The 15,980-nt window shown below is 41.7% G+C and overlaps 1 protein-coding gene across 1 annotated transcript in view; it reads left to right on the top strand.

The window, feature by feature from the left end:
• The window catches only part of vstm2la (V-set and transmembrane domain containing 2 like a), a 71,784-nt gene extending 62,751 nt beyond the window's left edge, over window positions 1–9,033 (top strand). Inside the window, exon 4 of the mRNA XM_078236100.1 lies at window positions 8,399–9,033. Coding sequence (XP_078092226.1) covers window positions 8,399–8,770 — 372 coding nt within the window. The 3' untranslated portion in view covers window positions 8,771–9,033. The remainder of the gene's footprint in view (window positions 1–8,398) is intronic.
• Window positions 9,034–15,980: the final 6,947 nt, after the last annotated feature.

The raw sequence follows: 15,980 nt of genomic DNA on the forward strand, positions 1-15,980 counted from the left end.
TAATCCATGTCTTCCGATGGCACAGTGGTTAGCACTGCTGCCTCACAGCGCCAGGAATCTAGGTTCAATTCTGGCCTCAGATCACTGTCTGTGTGGAGTTTGCACATTCTTCCCGTGTCTGCGTGGGTTTCCTCCGGGTGCTCCAGTTCCATCCCACAGTACAAAGATGTGCAAGTTAGGTTGATTGGCCTGGCTAAATTGACCCTCGTGTCAGGGGGATTAGCAGGGTAAATGTGTGGGGTTACGGGAATAAGGCCTGGGTGGGATTGTGGTCAAAACAAACTCGATGGGTTGAATGGCCTCCTTCTGTAAAATGGATTCTATGATTTTCACATTAAAGTTCGTTTTCTCCCTGATAAGAGAGTCATGGAGGTCTACCGCCCAGAAGAGGCCCTTTGGCAAATCACCTCTGTGCTGATCAAAAACAACCACTTAACTATTCTAATCCCATTTTCCAGTATTTGTAGCCTCGTATGCCTTGGCATCGCAAGTGCACACCCAAATATTATGAGGGTCTCTGACTCCACCACCCTTTCAGGCAGTGAGTTCCAGACACCCATCGCCCTCTTTTTTTTCTCACATCCCCACTAAATCTCCTGCCCTTTACCTTAAATATATACACCCTGGCCATTGATCTCTCCACCAAGGGGAAAAGTTTCTTCCTGTCTACTCTATCTCTGCCCCTCATAATTTTATACATCTCAATCATGTCCCCCCTCAGTCTCCTCTGCTCCAAGAAAAACAATCCCAGTCTATCCAATGTCCCTTCATAAACTAAAACTCTTCAGCCCAAGCAACATCCTGGTAAATCTCCTCTGCATCCTTTCCAGTGCTATCACATCCCTCCTATAATGTGGATTACAGAATAGGACACAAGACTCTAGCTGTGATCTAACCAACATTTTATATAGTTCCAGCATAACCTCCTTGCTCTTAAACTCTGTGCCTCGGCTAATAAAGGCAAGCATACCATATGCCTGCTTAATCACTTTATCCACTTGTCCTGTTACCTTAAAGGTTTCCAATAATTTTCCACTTATCTATGATAAGCTGTCTGGCCTGTCGTCTTCCTCTTCTCTTTCTTGAACAGTTCCAGTTTTTAAAATATATTCATTAGTCACAAGTAATGCTTGCATTAACACTGCAATGAAGTTACTGTGAAATTCCCCTAGTTGCCACACTCCGGCATCTGTTTGGGTCAGTGCACCTAACCAGCACGTCTTTCAGACTGTGGGAGGGAACCCACGCAGACACGGAGAGAAGAGCAAACTCCACACATCAAACCCGGGTCCTTGATGCTGTGAGGCAGCAGTGCTAAGCACTGTGCCACCGCCCTGGTACTCTGGTACTACTCCTGTATCCAATGAAGATGAAAAGATTGCTACCACACCTCTGCAATTTCTGTCTTTGCTTCTATATATAGTATGAATTACAAAGTAAACAAGGCTGGGCAGCCAAAACAAAAGTATTTTGGCCCAGAAATTGGATTGCTCTGTGTTTCTTTGGGGGGAAAAGAAAGCAGGTGGAATAGTCCAAAATTGCATGTAGAGGTATTGTGTCCTGCATATAGCAGTGGCCATCTCAGGGACTGCAAGCTGAAAGCAGTGCTGACCCCATTTAACAATGTAAGGAAGTGGTCTGCACCTGTCACTAGAACCTGCTCCACTATCAGCCAAAGATCTGTAAGAGCTTGGGGCTGTGCACAATCATTGGTTATCCAGCAGTCTAATCAAAAATACCTGAATGTAGAGTCAGAAGTAGCAGAACTGTTCATTCTAGCTCCACATTAATAGTACACACACAAACTCACCAGACCCACCACTAGTCTCTTTTACACACCTTTCGTCCAATGAACTGTGTCTTGGAGTACAGCCACTAGCCACAGTGCACTGGCCAGCTCCCAATGACTCAAGAGAACTTATATCACCTGGTTCTCTCGCCCATCAGTTCAGGCACACCAATTCTTGATGCTCGGCTCACGTCCAGAAACTGGTGGGAACAATTTTCCAGGCATTTGAGTTAAATACTCAGGATAGTCCACTCTTCCACTTAGACCATTTAGTCTTCTAGGTTGAAGCTAACCCAGAGCACTCTGCATGTACTGATGCCCGTGACATATCCACAAACGCGTTAAAGCAGCAGGATTTGTAGTAAAGGGGACTGCGATCCTATCAAATATGAAATAGATTTAACTGGTTGCTCTGATAGTGATATCTTACTACCATCTAGTGGTCAATAAGTGCAGCACCTCCACACCAGGGGATTGTTGGATTCTATCATTTTTATGATGAGTGCTGGATTTGTAAAACCTCTCACAGGTTGTCAGGAAGGAAATGTTTTGGTTGGGTTTATTCTGGTTTTAAATCACAATTGTCCCAGAATTCCACAAATTAAGGAGAAGGGGAACTGAAAATCGTCCAAAAAAAGGTAGGGATAAATATGGTACATTATTTTAAAATTAATGCCAGCTTTATAATTAAGTGGTCACTTATTGAAAAAGCAAAATGAAAAGAGACTGTGTAATTATTTTTTTATAAGAGGTATCAGAAGTCTTTATCATATTAATGAAATGGTCAATACAATACACTATGGAGCATTTTCAGACCTAATTTATTATCAAGTGCGACAGATGCAAGAAATCAAATAAATCAGAAATTACAAAATTCCTTTAAATCAATTGAAATGTGAAAGACTTAATATGAGGCGTGTGAATTATAAATCATTCTCTAATTCTGTTAACTGTGGATTTACCTTTATTACACAATGCATTTTCACATCGGAACACCTCCAATTCGGAGAAGTCCATGAACAGTCTGTGAACTATAATGTTACACCATAACTCCAGAACACACAGGTTTGGTGTTAAATACTCAGGCCAAGGTTCAACCCCGTTGTAAAGCATCATCACACCGATGTATTATGTAGAGAATAGGAGATAACCTCAAAGTATATTTAATATAACAACAGCAAATTGCACATTTTGAACGCCTTTAACATAAGAAATTGTCCCAAGGCATTCAACAGGAGTGTTGCGTCACATAAGGAGATATTAGAACAGTTCTGATTAGTATTGTGAAGGAGAGAGAGAGAGTTTAGGGATGGGATGTCAGAGGTTAGGGCTCAGGAGGAAGACATGGTCACTAATAACAGGCAAAGGAAATCAGGTATGCAAAAGGAGACAGATAGGATGGATGCAGAGTTCCTGCGAGGTTGCAGGGCTGTTAGAATGTAGAGATAGGGAGAGGAGCAGTCATGGAGAGATTTAAAAGCAAGGATGAGAATTTTAAAATCAAGGTGTTAATGGCTAGAGGTTTATGCTGGTCGTATCGGAGGGCGACCAGGATTACGTCAGCATTGTAAACCCGAGTGAAAATAATTCTCTTCAGCCTTAAATCTTCCTGAATGTTTTGCTGACGTCAAGCAGATACCCTGGCGTAAATCCAACAGATCGGGGCCTGTGGTTGCCTGCCACATCCTGAGGAGAGGGGGCTGTGGAATACACAAGCTCTCCGGTGTTTGGGTGTATCCAAGGGCATGCAAATGAAAAAGAATGTGCAGCTGATGCACTGATCGCCACTTGTGCCCTAGCAACGCCAGGCACTGGCAATACGAGCATGTTGCTGTAGCCACGGTCAGTTAGAGGAGAGATTTTCATTTTTTGTGGAGAGATTAACTTAACTGCCTGCTTTCATGAATTTAAAATGTTAGGGACAGAAAGCACTGGTCCTATCTTCAGTTGGCCCCAGAGTCATCCACCCTCCGTTATGTGAATTAACGCACTTGCTGAAACAAGCAATGGGAGCTGGAGCCTGCTAGAAGTCCTCAATGTGTGATGATGAATGTGACCTCATAGCCCCCAATACATTGAAGACACATCAGGACTCCATTAAAGTGGAAAATCCTGGCCAAGTAAATATTGTGTGTTAAACACAGTATTTTGTAGCATTACATAAAATTTACAGCACATAAAATATGGATTTAGTTCCACTGGTCTATGATGGTGTTTATGCTCCGCACAAGCCTCCTTTTGCCTCACTTCACCTACAAGATCAATACATTCATCTTCTCCTTTCTCCCTCATATACTTGTTAAGCAACTATTCTCTGCCTCAACCAGTCCTTGTGATAGCAGTTTCACAATTGAACACTTCTCCTGGGTTCACCCTTACTTTCAAGTTCCTCCACAAGTGGAAACACCTTCATTTAGAAACTGTTTCATAATTTTAGAGACCTCCATTAGGTTACTTCTCGACCTTCTATTTTCGAAACTAAAGAACCCCAGCCAGTTTAGTCTTTCAGGCTAGTTATGACCTCTCTACATTATAGAATAGGATGCCAACAGTACAGAAGGAGGCCATTCAGCCCATCAAGTCGGCACCGACTCTCCAACAGAGTCTTATCCACACCCTCTACCCCACCCCATCCTCGTAACCCCACACATTGACCATGGCTAATTCCGCCTAATTTACACATTGTGGGCACTAAAGGGCAATTTAGCATGGTCAATCCATCTAATCTGCACATCTTGAACTGTGGGAGGAAACTGGAGCACTTGGAGGAAAACCACGTAGACATGGCTAAATGTGCAAAATCCAGATAGACAGTCACCCAGGGAGTTTGCACATCTGTTTTCCTAAAACCTTTGGAAATCATTCTAGCACTCTCTTCAATGCCTCTACATCCTTTTCGTCTTCTGGGACCAGAACTATGAACATCAGCACAATTGGGCATGTCACTGTGTGTTTGTGTCCTGAAATGGGCAAATGCAGTTGCCATTCAATGTCTGCAGATCCCAGGCTATTAATTTCCCTCAGATCTAAAAATGACATACAAAAACCTCAATATCAAGAACCCGTACGAAATACTCCAAGCTAAACTCCCTAAATATATTAATGATAATGGCAAGTATTTACAGGCCTAACTGAGCTTACAAAGATTTTTATCCACTCTAAACCTCGTAAATAAGCTCAACCATCGTTTTGACTGATACTGACAGACCTGCTTGTCTGTGGTTCTCATTCTACACTAATATTTCCTGACAAATGAAGATTTCTTACAAGAAGGGCTATGCTTCAGTGAAAATTTAGCAACCATTCTTGAATGTTAGGAAGCTGACCAGGGTCTGAATTTCAGGCTAATATTAAGATGAGTTTAATTGATTTTTTAAAAACATGCCTTTTAATAAAAGCAAGATGCATTTTATGTAGGACAATTCCCCGCCTCCCCAGTTAAATGTTGTGATGGAGAGTGGTGTCCACTGAGGGGAGTCTATCGAGGAGAACACCAGCTGCTTTGCCAATTGGCAATAAACAGGCTGGAGGCAGGTCTATTGCCTTTCTGGATCAGGAGGTCCTGACTCAGAGTTGCCGGCCAGTCAAAGGCCCAGGAGAGCCATTAAGGAGGGTCCCCCACCCCACCCACCACCAGAATGCACAGGGAAACTTGCTGGTGGCTGTTTGACGTGGGCCTCTCTCCCATCACTGCGATCCAGTGGTTTGGAGGGCCTTGTGGGCATCACTTGTTCACTTATAAGTGTCTATTCATCATTTGATTTGATTTGATTTATTATTGTCATATGTATTAGTATACAGTGAAAACTATTGTTTCTTGCGTGCTATACAGACATAGCATACTGTTCATAGAGAAGGAAAGGAGAGAGTGCAGAATGTAGTGTTACAGTCATAGCTAGGGTATAGAGAAAGATCAACTTAATGCAAGGTGGTCCATTCAAAAGTCTGATGGCAGCAGGGAAGAGTTGGTTGGTACGTGTCCTCAGACTTTTGTATCTTTTTCCCGATGGAAGAAGATGGAAGAGAGAATGTCCGGGGTGCGTGGGGTGCTTAATTATGCTGGCTGCTCTGCCGAGACAGCGGGAAGTATAGACGGAGTCAATGACAGGTGGGCAGTTAGACACCAGCCCTGAGGCAGGAGTATGCAGGCAGGCTACTCGCCGGATTTAATGTACTATCCCTGCCTTCAAACCCGCTGTCGGGGAGGTGAATAATCCAGCCTGTAATATCTGTAAAGCCAAAAACAACTTTCCTGAATTTTTATTAGCTTTACAAAAACCTTCTTAGTTATTAAATGAATCGTTTATTTCATGTTAGTGGACCTTCTTTTGACAGTGGAAATGCAGCAAAATGCCTTTCTTGCTTTTCATTGCATTTTAATCCTCCAGCACACCAGAGTTGGGTTGGCTGATAATAAAAAAAGACAACATGAAACTCACTATCAACAGGCAAGATCCCTAAAATCCCTGATCACTTCACAGCATCTACCACCTTAGGAACTTGGATTTAATCTCTGCTAGCTGAGATTGAACACACTGAATTAATTTTACTGGCAACAGACAATGCATTTAAATTGATTTAGCTGAGAAACTAATGAGTTTGGGGTAAGTTCACATTGATTTGTTTACTTGGTTCATTATATTTTTTATTACCTCTGAACTGTGGTGCCTGCTTAAGGTCAGAGCTTTATCACAATTGTGTAGATACTGGGAACATTTTAAAGAGGTTCTAAGCTTATAAACATTAAGGCACAAATCAGATATTGGAAGGCTCCTTGCTGTGACCTTGGCAGAAGCTAAAACAATGTCAGATATGATTAAGGCACTTGAATTCAATCATCGGATTCTCCTTGAAGAATATAATTTTTTAAATCTGTACTTTGTTAGTGATTTTTTTTCAGAATGAGTGAGAACACAAGCTATATGGAGATAATAAATGGTTTGTGATAGCGTACCTATGTGAAGGCAAATACAACAAAATAAATAAGATTGTAGATGAGGGTAAGTAGATACGGCTAATCAATTCATTCACAGGACATGCAGTGACTCTTGTAACTGGGACTTCAAGTGGAAAAAATGCTTTCTGCAGATGGGAGGTTAAACAGGAATGGATGAACATCATGGAGTTCAGCTTAATTACACTTGAAAGAGAAGGACTAAAGATTTGTATTGTAATGATGCCTTACATGACCTCAGGGTGCCCAAATGTGTTTTAAATTGAACTAAGCACTTTTCAGATGCAGTCACTGTGTAACATGGCAGGCAATCAGATAAACCTTTCAGTGGTTTTAGGTGAATGGCAACTATTAGCCTGGACACTGGGGACAGCTCTCCTGCTTATCTTTCAAATAGTGTCTTGGGATCTGTTACATATGTCCACCTTGGAGGGCAGACTCAGTACTGTAATGAATGGTCAGCCAAGATTTTATACTCGGGTCTCTAGAGTACAAATTTAAGTTAGTTGAACAAAGGAGACTAACTGGGTAGAGTAGACCTTGTAATGGGTTACATTGTGCAATGTTTGTAGGAGGAATGGGCATGGTGATGCAAATATAATGTCCTCGCTCTATGCTTTCTCTGTGTAGAAGAGCGCATGATACTTTTGTTCATGATGCATTGTTGTCAACTTATCAGTGCTTTAATCTTAGTGATTTTTTAATATAGTTTACTAATGATCAAAGTTAGAAATTATGCCATGTGAATGTGGCATGGTGATACAGAAGTTAGCACTGCTGCCTCACAGCCCCAGGGACCCAAGTTCGATTTGCAGCTTCTCTGGAGTTTGTACGTTCTCTCCGTGGCTGCGTGAGTTTTCTCAGGGTGCTCCAGTTTCCTCCCACAGTCTAAAGACGTGCTGGTTCGGTGCATTGGCCATGCTAAATTCTCTCAATGTACCCGAACAGGCGCCAGAGTGTGGCGACTAGGGGATTTTCACAGTAACTTCAGTGCAGTGTTAATGTAAGCCTACTTGTGACACTAATAAAATAAACTTTAAAAAGTTATCTACATGTAGCGGTTAATAGGGTAAGTAAGTAGGGTTATGGGGATTGTGGTCGGTGCAGACTCGATGGGCCGAATGGCCTCCTTCTGCACTGTAGGGATTCTATGATTCTATATAAATCCTCAACAAACATACATGAAATTTACCTCAAATTAAATAGGCATATTATCACATTTAAAATAAGTGAGTTAGTGTCTCCATTAAAATAGCATACAAAGAAATTGCATGGAAAGATTTTATTCTAATCTTCACATATCATTTCGCGGTCTACACTGTAAGGAGTTTGAACTGCCTACTCACATAACAATTGTCTCCATGACTGAACGAGTTAAAAGAGAATCATTTGGGATGCTGATTTCATTAAAACCTTCCTTTGTAGAAATCCCCGATGAACCAATACAATTTGTCATCAAAACTAAGATTATAAATATTAATGTGAGTTCATTTGAATCAAATTAAACCACTTTCAAATAGCACACTGTGACGCCTAGGAAAGATAACCATAACATGTATTACCCTGTTGCTCTTAAAAGGAAATCATTTTATTTCTCACTTATTTTTTGCTAAGCCCTTCATCAAACCAATGTTTGTCTTTTTTATTCCATCTAGGCTGTGAAGGTGGTTGGAAGCAATATCTCGCACAAACTGCGATTGTCCACCATAAAAACTTCAGATGAAGGCACTTATGAATGCAGAGTGACTGATTACAGTGAGGGCAAACCCAGGCATCACAAAGTGAAAGCTTACCTGAGGGTCAAGCCTAAGCAGGATCACGAGATGCTGCTACATGGAGCTGCCGCACACATGCAGGACACCAAGGTGCCGGGAAGTGAAATGGAGTCTCACACGAATCATATTGCTAAATCCTCATCTTTTTCCAACAGCCCTCAAACTGTCCAAATCATGAATGAACAAGCTCTGGATACTGACTGTGAACAGAATGATCTGTCTCATGATGCTGATCGTATCCATTGTGTCTAATCAAATGAGCTGTTGTGGAGAGTCAAGTGTTTGTAAATTGTCAAGGAGGAGTGCATGACCAGCTTCTTTGTGGGAATATTTTGGCAAAAGAAAACCTCTCAAATTATAATTTAAAGGGGGCAACCCAGCTTTTTAACTATTTTCTTTATTTGATATATATGTTTATTGGAAGTAAAATGTTGATTTCGTTACATCTACCTGGATGTTGATGTGTGTTCAGTGTCCTGTTAAAAAATATCTCTATCTACCTAATAAATCAGTAGAAACAAGCTCTGATCAACTTTTTACTGTACATTTATCAGAACGATACAATGCAGCCTTACATAGTTAGAATAATGACATAAATGTCTTTAGTTTTTATTTTTAATGTGCAGTAGAATTACCCATCTCTGCAACATTAATAAAAAGTCTTTCATTCTCCCTTTTCATTTAATAACTGAAACTTCATCTTCACCTGGGATCCCAAACCCTAATCCAATTTCTAACAATTTCAAAGCTCTTACAATAACTGAAACTCCATATTACCTGATAAACCGCAACCTTATCTTTACCTACCAATTAGGGGAAGACGGCAGGCTTGGTGTTATTGTCACTGGAATAGTAATGTAGAGACCCAGGGCAACTCTCTTGGACCTAGCTTGAATCTCACCATGGCAGATGGTGAGATTTTAATTCAATAAAAATCTGGAATTAAAAATCTAATTATGATCATAATGGCCGTGAAAACCTATGTGGTTCACTAATGTCCTTTAGGGCAGGAAATCTGCCATCTTCTCCAGGTCTGGCCTAAATGTGACTCCAAATTCACAACAATGATTGCCTCTTAAATGCACTCTGAAGTGGTCTAAGTTTAAGAGCAATTTGGGATGGGCAATAACAATGTCCACATCCCATGAACAAGTTAAAAAAAATCTAGTCCTATCATTAACAACCCCCAACATCATTGTTACCATATAAAAGTAACCTCAACTGAACTAAAGTCCTAAGCCTGTCTTCACTTGAAGAGTCGTAATTTCATTATCCATCTTCAACTTCATACTCACCTAAAATCTCTAACTCCATCTCAGCCAACCATCACAACCATACATTCCCCTTTAAGAGGTCGAGTTCTGACTCTACCTCTTCTTCATACCTTTCTATCATCTTTAATAATCCCAAACATGTTTCAAGTAACTACCCTTTCTAATTTCACCTGAAGATCCCAAGGTCATTTCACTTAATATCCTCAACCTGCTCCGATCTAACAATTTCAATCCCAGTTTTGTTTAATACTTCTACTAAATTCTATTTAATAATCCAAATGTCAATTGTTCCATGCCATCTCTATTACATTTTACTGTCATGTATTATTTCATTTCACAACTCCAACCACGTACTATGAAATGTGCCAACCTCCTTTTATCCAAATAAATCCTCCCTAATCCCATCAAACATCTTGAACCCATTTCAATTTTTAATCCCAACTCGTATGTCCCTATCACAACATAATTGAAAATCAATACTTGACTTTCCCTAACCCATCTTCATTCAATATCTTTTATCTGATTAAAAATATATCCCTTATTTCAGCTTTATCCAGAAATTTTCAGTAAAATGTCGCAATCTCATCTAAAAAAAACCAAACTGCGGGAGACAATATTGGTTGACCCCTCTGTACTAACCAAGTATTATGAAGTCCTATTTGTAAATTTGGTCCTTAGAAATATTAGTACAAAATGAACATATTATTTAAGAATGAAAAAGTGAACATGGTTGAGTATAATAATGTGAAAACATTTGGACATCTGTAATTCAGCTAAAATACAAACTATTTTGATAGATTATACAAGATAAAATTTAAAATTATTAGCATAAAACCACTCCTTTTTATCTCCAATAACTGGGACAAGTCAGCAACTGAACTGTGTATGTGTCATACATTGTTAGTGCGCCCAGAGTGTCTATGTAAGGTCCATCAGCGGTAATGAAAAGTAACTTGCTTTTACCCTCTCTGATTAACTAGTCATCTTGATAAAATATACGTCTATCAATGGTTAATGGGCCTGACCTTCCAGGAAACCTAGATCACTGATTAGATGGCACCCTCGAATATGTCATGGGTTTGCCAAGGCTCACTGCTTTGACGAGTCAAACAGGACATCTGGTACCCTGCCATAGAACGCTTTGCTGTAAATAGAGCTTCCATTTGTGATTTTTCTCTATCGTTTCTGTTTCAATTAACTGTGCAACTTTGAAATATTTATGTGAGAAATTAAAGTAACATTGTTTATCTGCAAGTTTTTAAAAAAAATAGTATGTGAACAACTGTCATTAAATCAATTAAAAAGAACATAATTTCAGCACTGAAAATGACATAATGCATTTTAGACTGTGCCAATTTTTCTGGATCCCATTTTCCCTGACGGGGCCAAACAAGAACTAGCTTTGTCCTTTAGCCAGTAAATAAACAGTATATCTATTATGCCTGCAGACATGCAGCGCCCTTGCCATATCTGAACGTAATCACATATGTGTTGACAAACCTGCATCAGTACCGTTACCCTGTCAGAAATATGGACTAAGCAAGACGGCAAATGGCTTCCAGCCTTGAGTGTGACCAATAAATTGTCATGTAAAGTACTGACATATATTACAAATGGTGCCACTTTGCTCTTTGGAACCCATTTAATGAGCAGTGAAGTGGGCTGATGCTCTGGGCTCTAAAGCCCATTTAATGGATCATTCGGAATTGTCTGTCCAAGCTGTGAACAGCTGCCAGTCTACACAGCTGAAATAAAAGCAGAAATTGCTGGAAGTGCTCAGTAAGTTTGGCAGCACCTGCAGTCCTTTGCGTCTGTACAGCTGAAAACTATTTATGCGAGAGAAAGAAAAGAATATCCAGAAAGGAGTGGGTCATTGCACACAAATCATACTTTAAGTGTTTCTATAGTGATAAAGTAGCTACGGAAACATAACAGAGCTACAGCTGCTGCAGCTTTTAATTACTGGATTTTATTTTGGTCATTTGTAGCAGAGGCCCTCTGTAAAATGATTTTGCTGAATGTGATTTAATAAACACAAAAAAAATATGGATTTAATATTGTCGAGTTTGTTTCCTTGTTTACACTTTTTACTTTTTTCATGTCCTTCTGCTTACTATTATTGTTAATTTGGTACATTTGTTGCAAAAAAAACCCCAACAAGAATCTCTTTACTGTTCCCTTACCCATAACTATTCAAGTTATTCATATTGAGCATGTCTTTCACCGTACTGTGCTTTGCACCTGTCACCTTGTTGGTCTCAGAATTAAATTGTTCTTCTAGTTTATAAATCACCTCATTCGCATTGCTATTTTGCACTGCGCTCGCTCTCACTTTCACAAACTTCGCTTTACACTTCAGACTACCATGTTTTAAGCCAAAGTTCCATATAGTAGCCCCTATAATGCTGAGGTTTTTGGAATTTACTGGGATATTCTGGGAGTAGCAATCAAAGGGTTTGCAGAACAACTTGCAAATGTCGAAACACCTTCCAAAATTAAAACAAAGACTAAACATAGCCAACCGAAGCGACAGTGCCATACTTTGTCCGAGCATGGTGACTAGAATCCTCATTCAGCAAACATCGCACAACCTGACCTATATTATAGACACTTATGGAAAGTATAAATATTTTGTTGCTTTATTGCTACTAAGCCTAATATGCATTTTTCTATTAAATATCATAAGTAAATTATTAATGCCAGAAACAAAAATACAGACATTTTCATATTATAAGCATGAATGCCTCATTTATTTCAAACATTCTAAGGTGTTAGAAAATCATCACAATAATCATCTTCTGTGAAACTAATATTTACTTTGCATCAATATTAATCAAACAAAATCAGAAAAAGTAGAAATGGTCAAGAGCCCTTCAAGGTTTTAGATGTCCAGATCACCAACAACCTGTCCTGGTCCCTCCATGCAGACACTACAGTTAAGAAAGCCCACCAATGCCTCTACTTTCTCAGGAGACTAAGGAAATTTGGCATGTCTGCTACAACTCTCACCAACTTCGACAGATGAACCATTAAGTTGATCTTTCTCTACACCCTAGCTATGACAGTAACACTACATTCTTCACCCTCTCCTTTCCTTCTCCATGAACGGTATATTTTGTATAGCACGCAAGAAACAATATTTTTCACTGTATATTAATATATGTGATAATAAATCAAATCAAAATGTTAAGTTGATATAAGGACTAAGTTTCCTGGACTTTGCCAACAGACAATACATTATTCTCTGAGCTCAAATGTCAGGAAAGATTGCTGGAAATTCCTTGATTGGGATCTCCAGGGTTTTCTGAATGGGGGGTGGCGGGTGAGGATGGTAGTGAAGGAGAGAGTTGTAGTCTTATTGCATCTATTTACATTTTCTTTCCTGTTGCCTGAAGGTAGAGGGTATTAAGCATGGCATTGTGATACCTGCAGACGCAGGTTAGCTCACAGATAGAACATTGCTGCAGGCAAACACTTTCTTTGCCTCCCTCTTTTCTCCCAGGACAAACTTAGGCCATATAACCTTTGGCTGCTGGTCAAAGATGTCAGCAATGTAAACAGCCAAGAGATTGCGCAAAAAATATTCTTCAAAAAATTACCTATTAAATATTCATCTTAAGTAAACCTCCTCAGCAGCTATTTGTTCTTCCGTAGTTTGACTAATGAGGAGATACAGCTAAAAGCAAATTATTATGGATGCTGAAATCTGAAACAAAAACAGAAAATTCTGGAAAATCTCAGCAGGTGTGACAGCATCGGTGGAGAGAGAAACAGAGGTAATGGCCGCGATTCTCGCATCGCAACTCGCAACTTTTGGATGGGTTGCGGTGGGAGATGCGCCTTGTCGGCCTTGTACCGGGATTTGCGCATGCGCCGGGAACGCATGCGCATCTCCCAGAGCCAACGAACAGTCGCTGGTCAAACCATGCGGGAAACTGGCGGGAAGGCAGGTAAGTCATTTGAATCTTTTTAAAATGTACTTTAAATATGTTTAGCAGTTCATTATCGGGAACTTTCAAGTCCCGATTGAATCTCCCACCCCGCCAGGAGTACTTCATTCCGTTGGGATTTACACTAGCTCCTCATGTTTGGGGAACTAGTGGGAGACCCTGCCAGAATGAAGGGGGGGAAATTGCCCCCCCCCCCCCGGGGGGTCAGGCGGCAGGGGATGGTGCCTGCTGGGCATAGGCACCCTGGCAGTGCCAGCCTGTGCCGCCTGGCACTGTCCAAGGGGCAAAGTGCCCATGCCCAGGGGGCACCTTGGCACTGCCCATCGGGCATCGCCAAGGGGGTGGGACTATTGTGGGCAAGGCCTATGGGTGATCGGTGGGGTGGGGGGGTCTCGCTGCCACTCCGAAGACAGGATCGGTCTGGGATGGAGGGAGGGCAGCGATTGGGGCGGTCTGCCCGGCGGGGGGGGGGGGGCGGGGGTGGGGGGCGGCGGGGGCTGCCTCCAGGGCAGGGGACTACCTCCGGGCCGGGGGGACGGCCCGGGGTGGGCCGCCCCGGGGGAGGAGGGGATGTCGGGCAGCCCCGGGGGGGGGGGGGGGGGGAGGAGGAGGTGTCTGCTGGGGGGGGGGGGAATCGCTACTGCTGGGGGGATGGGCTGTGCATCGGGGTGTTCCGGGGCAGGGGGAGGGTCAGGAATTGCTGTGGGGGCCGTGATCGGGCTGTGGAGGGGCAGCACTGCAGGGGTCCCAGCGATCGAGCTGGCCAGCAAACAGGAAGTCTGACAGATCGGAACCAGAACTGTCAGACTCCAGCACGAATAGGACCCGCCCGCTGGGTTTTTAATAAGATTCACGACTGGGACCGCTGCAGTGCAGAGATTCAGGTGAGAAGCTGAACTAACAAAACAGTCGGAATTTAGAACAGTTTTCCCACCAATTCAGCATTTTTGGGAGAATCGCGGCCAATATTTCAAGTCTGGATGACTCTAACAAAAGAGTCACCCAGATTCGAAACAATAGCTGTTTCTCTCTCCACAGATGCTGTTAAATCTGAGATTTGCCGGCATTTTCTGTTTTTGAGGAGATACAGTTAATAGGTCCTTAAAAAGTAATTGAAGATCCATTGTGAAATGTTTGCTTATCTTTTAAGTGAAATCTGTCTGCAATCAAATTGACATTTTGTGTGGCATGTTCTAATCTTGAAATCTATAAAACAATTTAAGTTTCCCAGAGTGAGCCATGTCAGTTATCTCGCTGTACATTTTTTTGAAGTGATGCTCTATAGAAATGCACATAAAGTACTATAGAACATAATGCGAGCAAAATATAGACCCTGTGTCTCTGTTGATATTGTTCTCTGAAAGAAATGAGAAAGTCGAATTCTCTGGTCTTTGAGACATGAAGTTTAAAGTGCCTTTCTCGTCTATAATCATAGAACATAGAACAGTAGAGACCTAGAGAACAACGAGAACATAGAACACGGAGTTGTAGTCCAGAGGTCAGTGAGGGTGGTGAGGTATTGGGGAAGGTATCAGGGTCAAGGGTGGGTACCGGTAGACAGGAAGGTGGGTTGAAGTGTGTCTACTTCAATGCAAGGAGCATCCGGAACAAGGTACATGAACTTGGGGCGTGGATTGGTACTTGGGACTACGATGTTGTGGCCATTACAGAGACGTGGGTAGAACAAGGACAGGAATGGTTGTTGGACATTCCGGGATATAGACGTTTCACTAAGTGTAGGGAAGCTGGTAAAAGAGGTGGAGGAGTGGCATTGTTAATCAAGGATAGTTTAACGGCTGCGGAAAGGCACTTCGAGGGGGATCTGCACACTGAGGTAATATGGGCTGAGGTTAGAAATAGGAAAGGAGCGGTCACGTTGTTAGGAGTTTACTATAGGCCCCCAAATAGTAATAGAGATGTGGAGGAAGAAATTGCTAAGCAGATTATGGATATGTGTGGGGGTCATAGGGTAGTTGTCATGGGGGACTTTAACTTTCCAAATATTGATTAGAACCTTTGTAGGTAGTTCGGATGGGGCAGTTTTCGTGCAGTGTGTGCAGGAGGGTTTCCTGACACAATATGTGGATAGGCCGACAAGAGGTGAGGCCACATTGGATTTGGTACTGGGAAATGAACCGGGCCAAGTGTTAGATTTGGTTGTGGGAGAGCACTTTGGAGATAGTGACCACAATTCGGTGTCTTTTGTTATTGCAATGGAGAGGGATAGGGCCGTACAAC

The sequence above is a fragment of the Mustelus asterias genome, chromosome 20 (genome assembly GCF_964213995.1).
Source record: "Mustelus asterias chromosome 20, sMusAst1.hap1.1, whole genome shotgun sequence".
NCBI classification, from domain to species: Eukaryota; Metazoa; Chordata; class Chondrichthyes; order Carcharhiniformes; family Triakidae; genus Mustelus; species Mustelus asterias.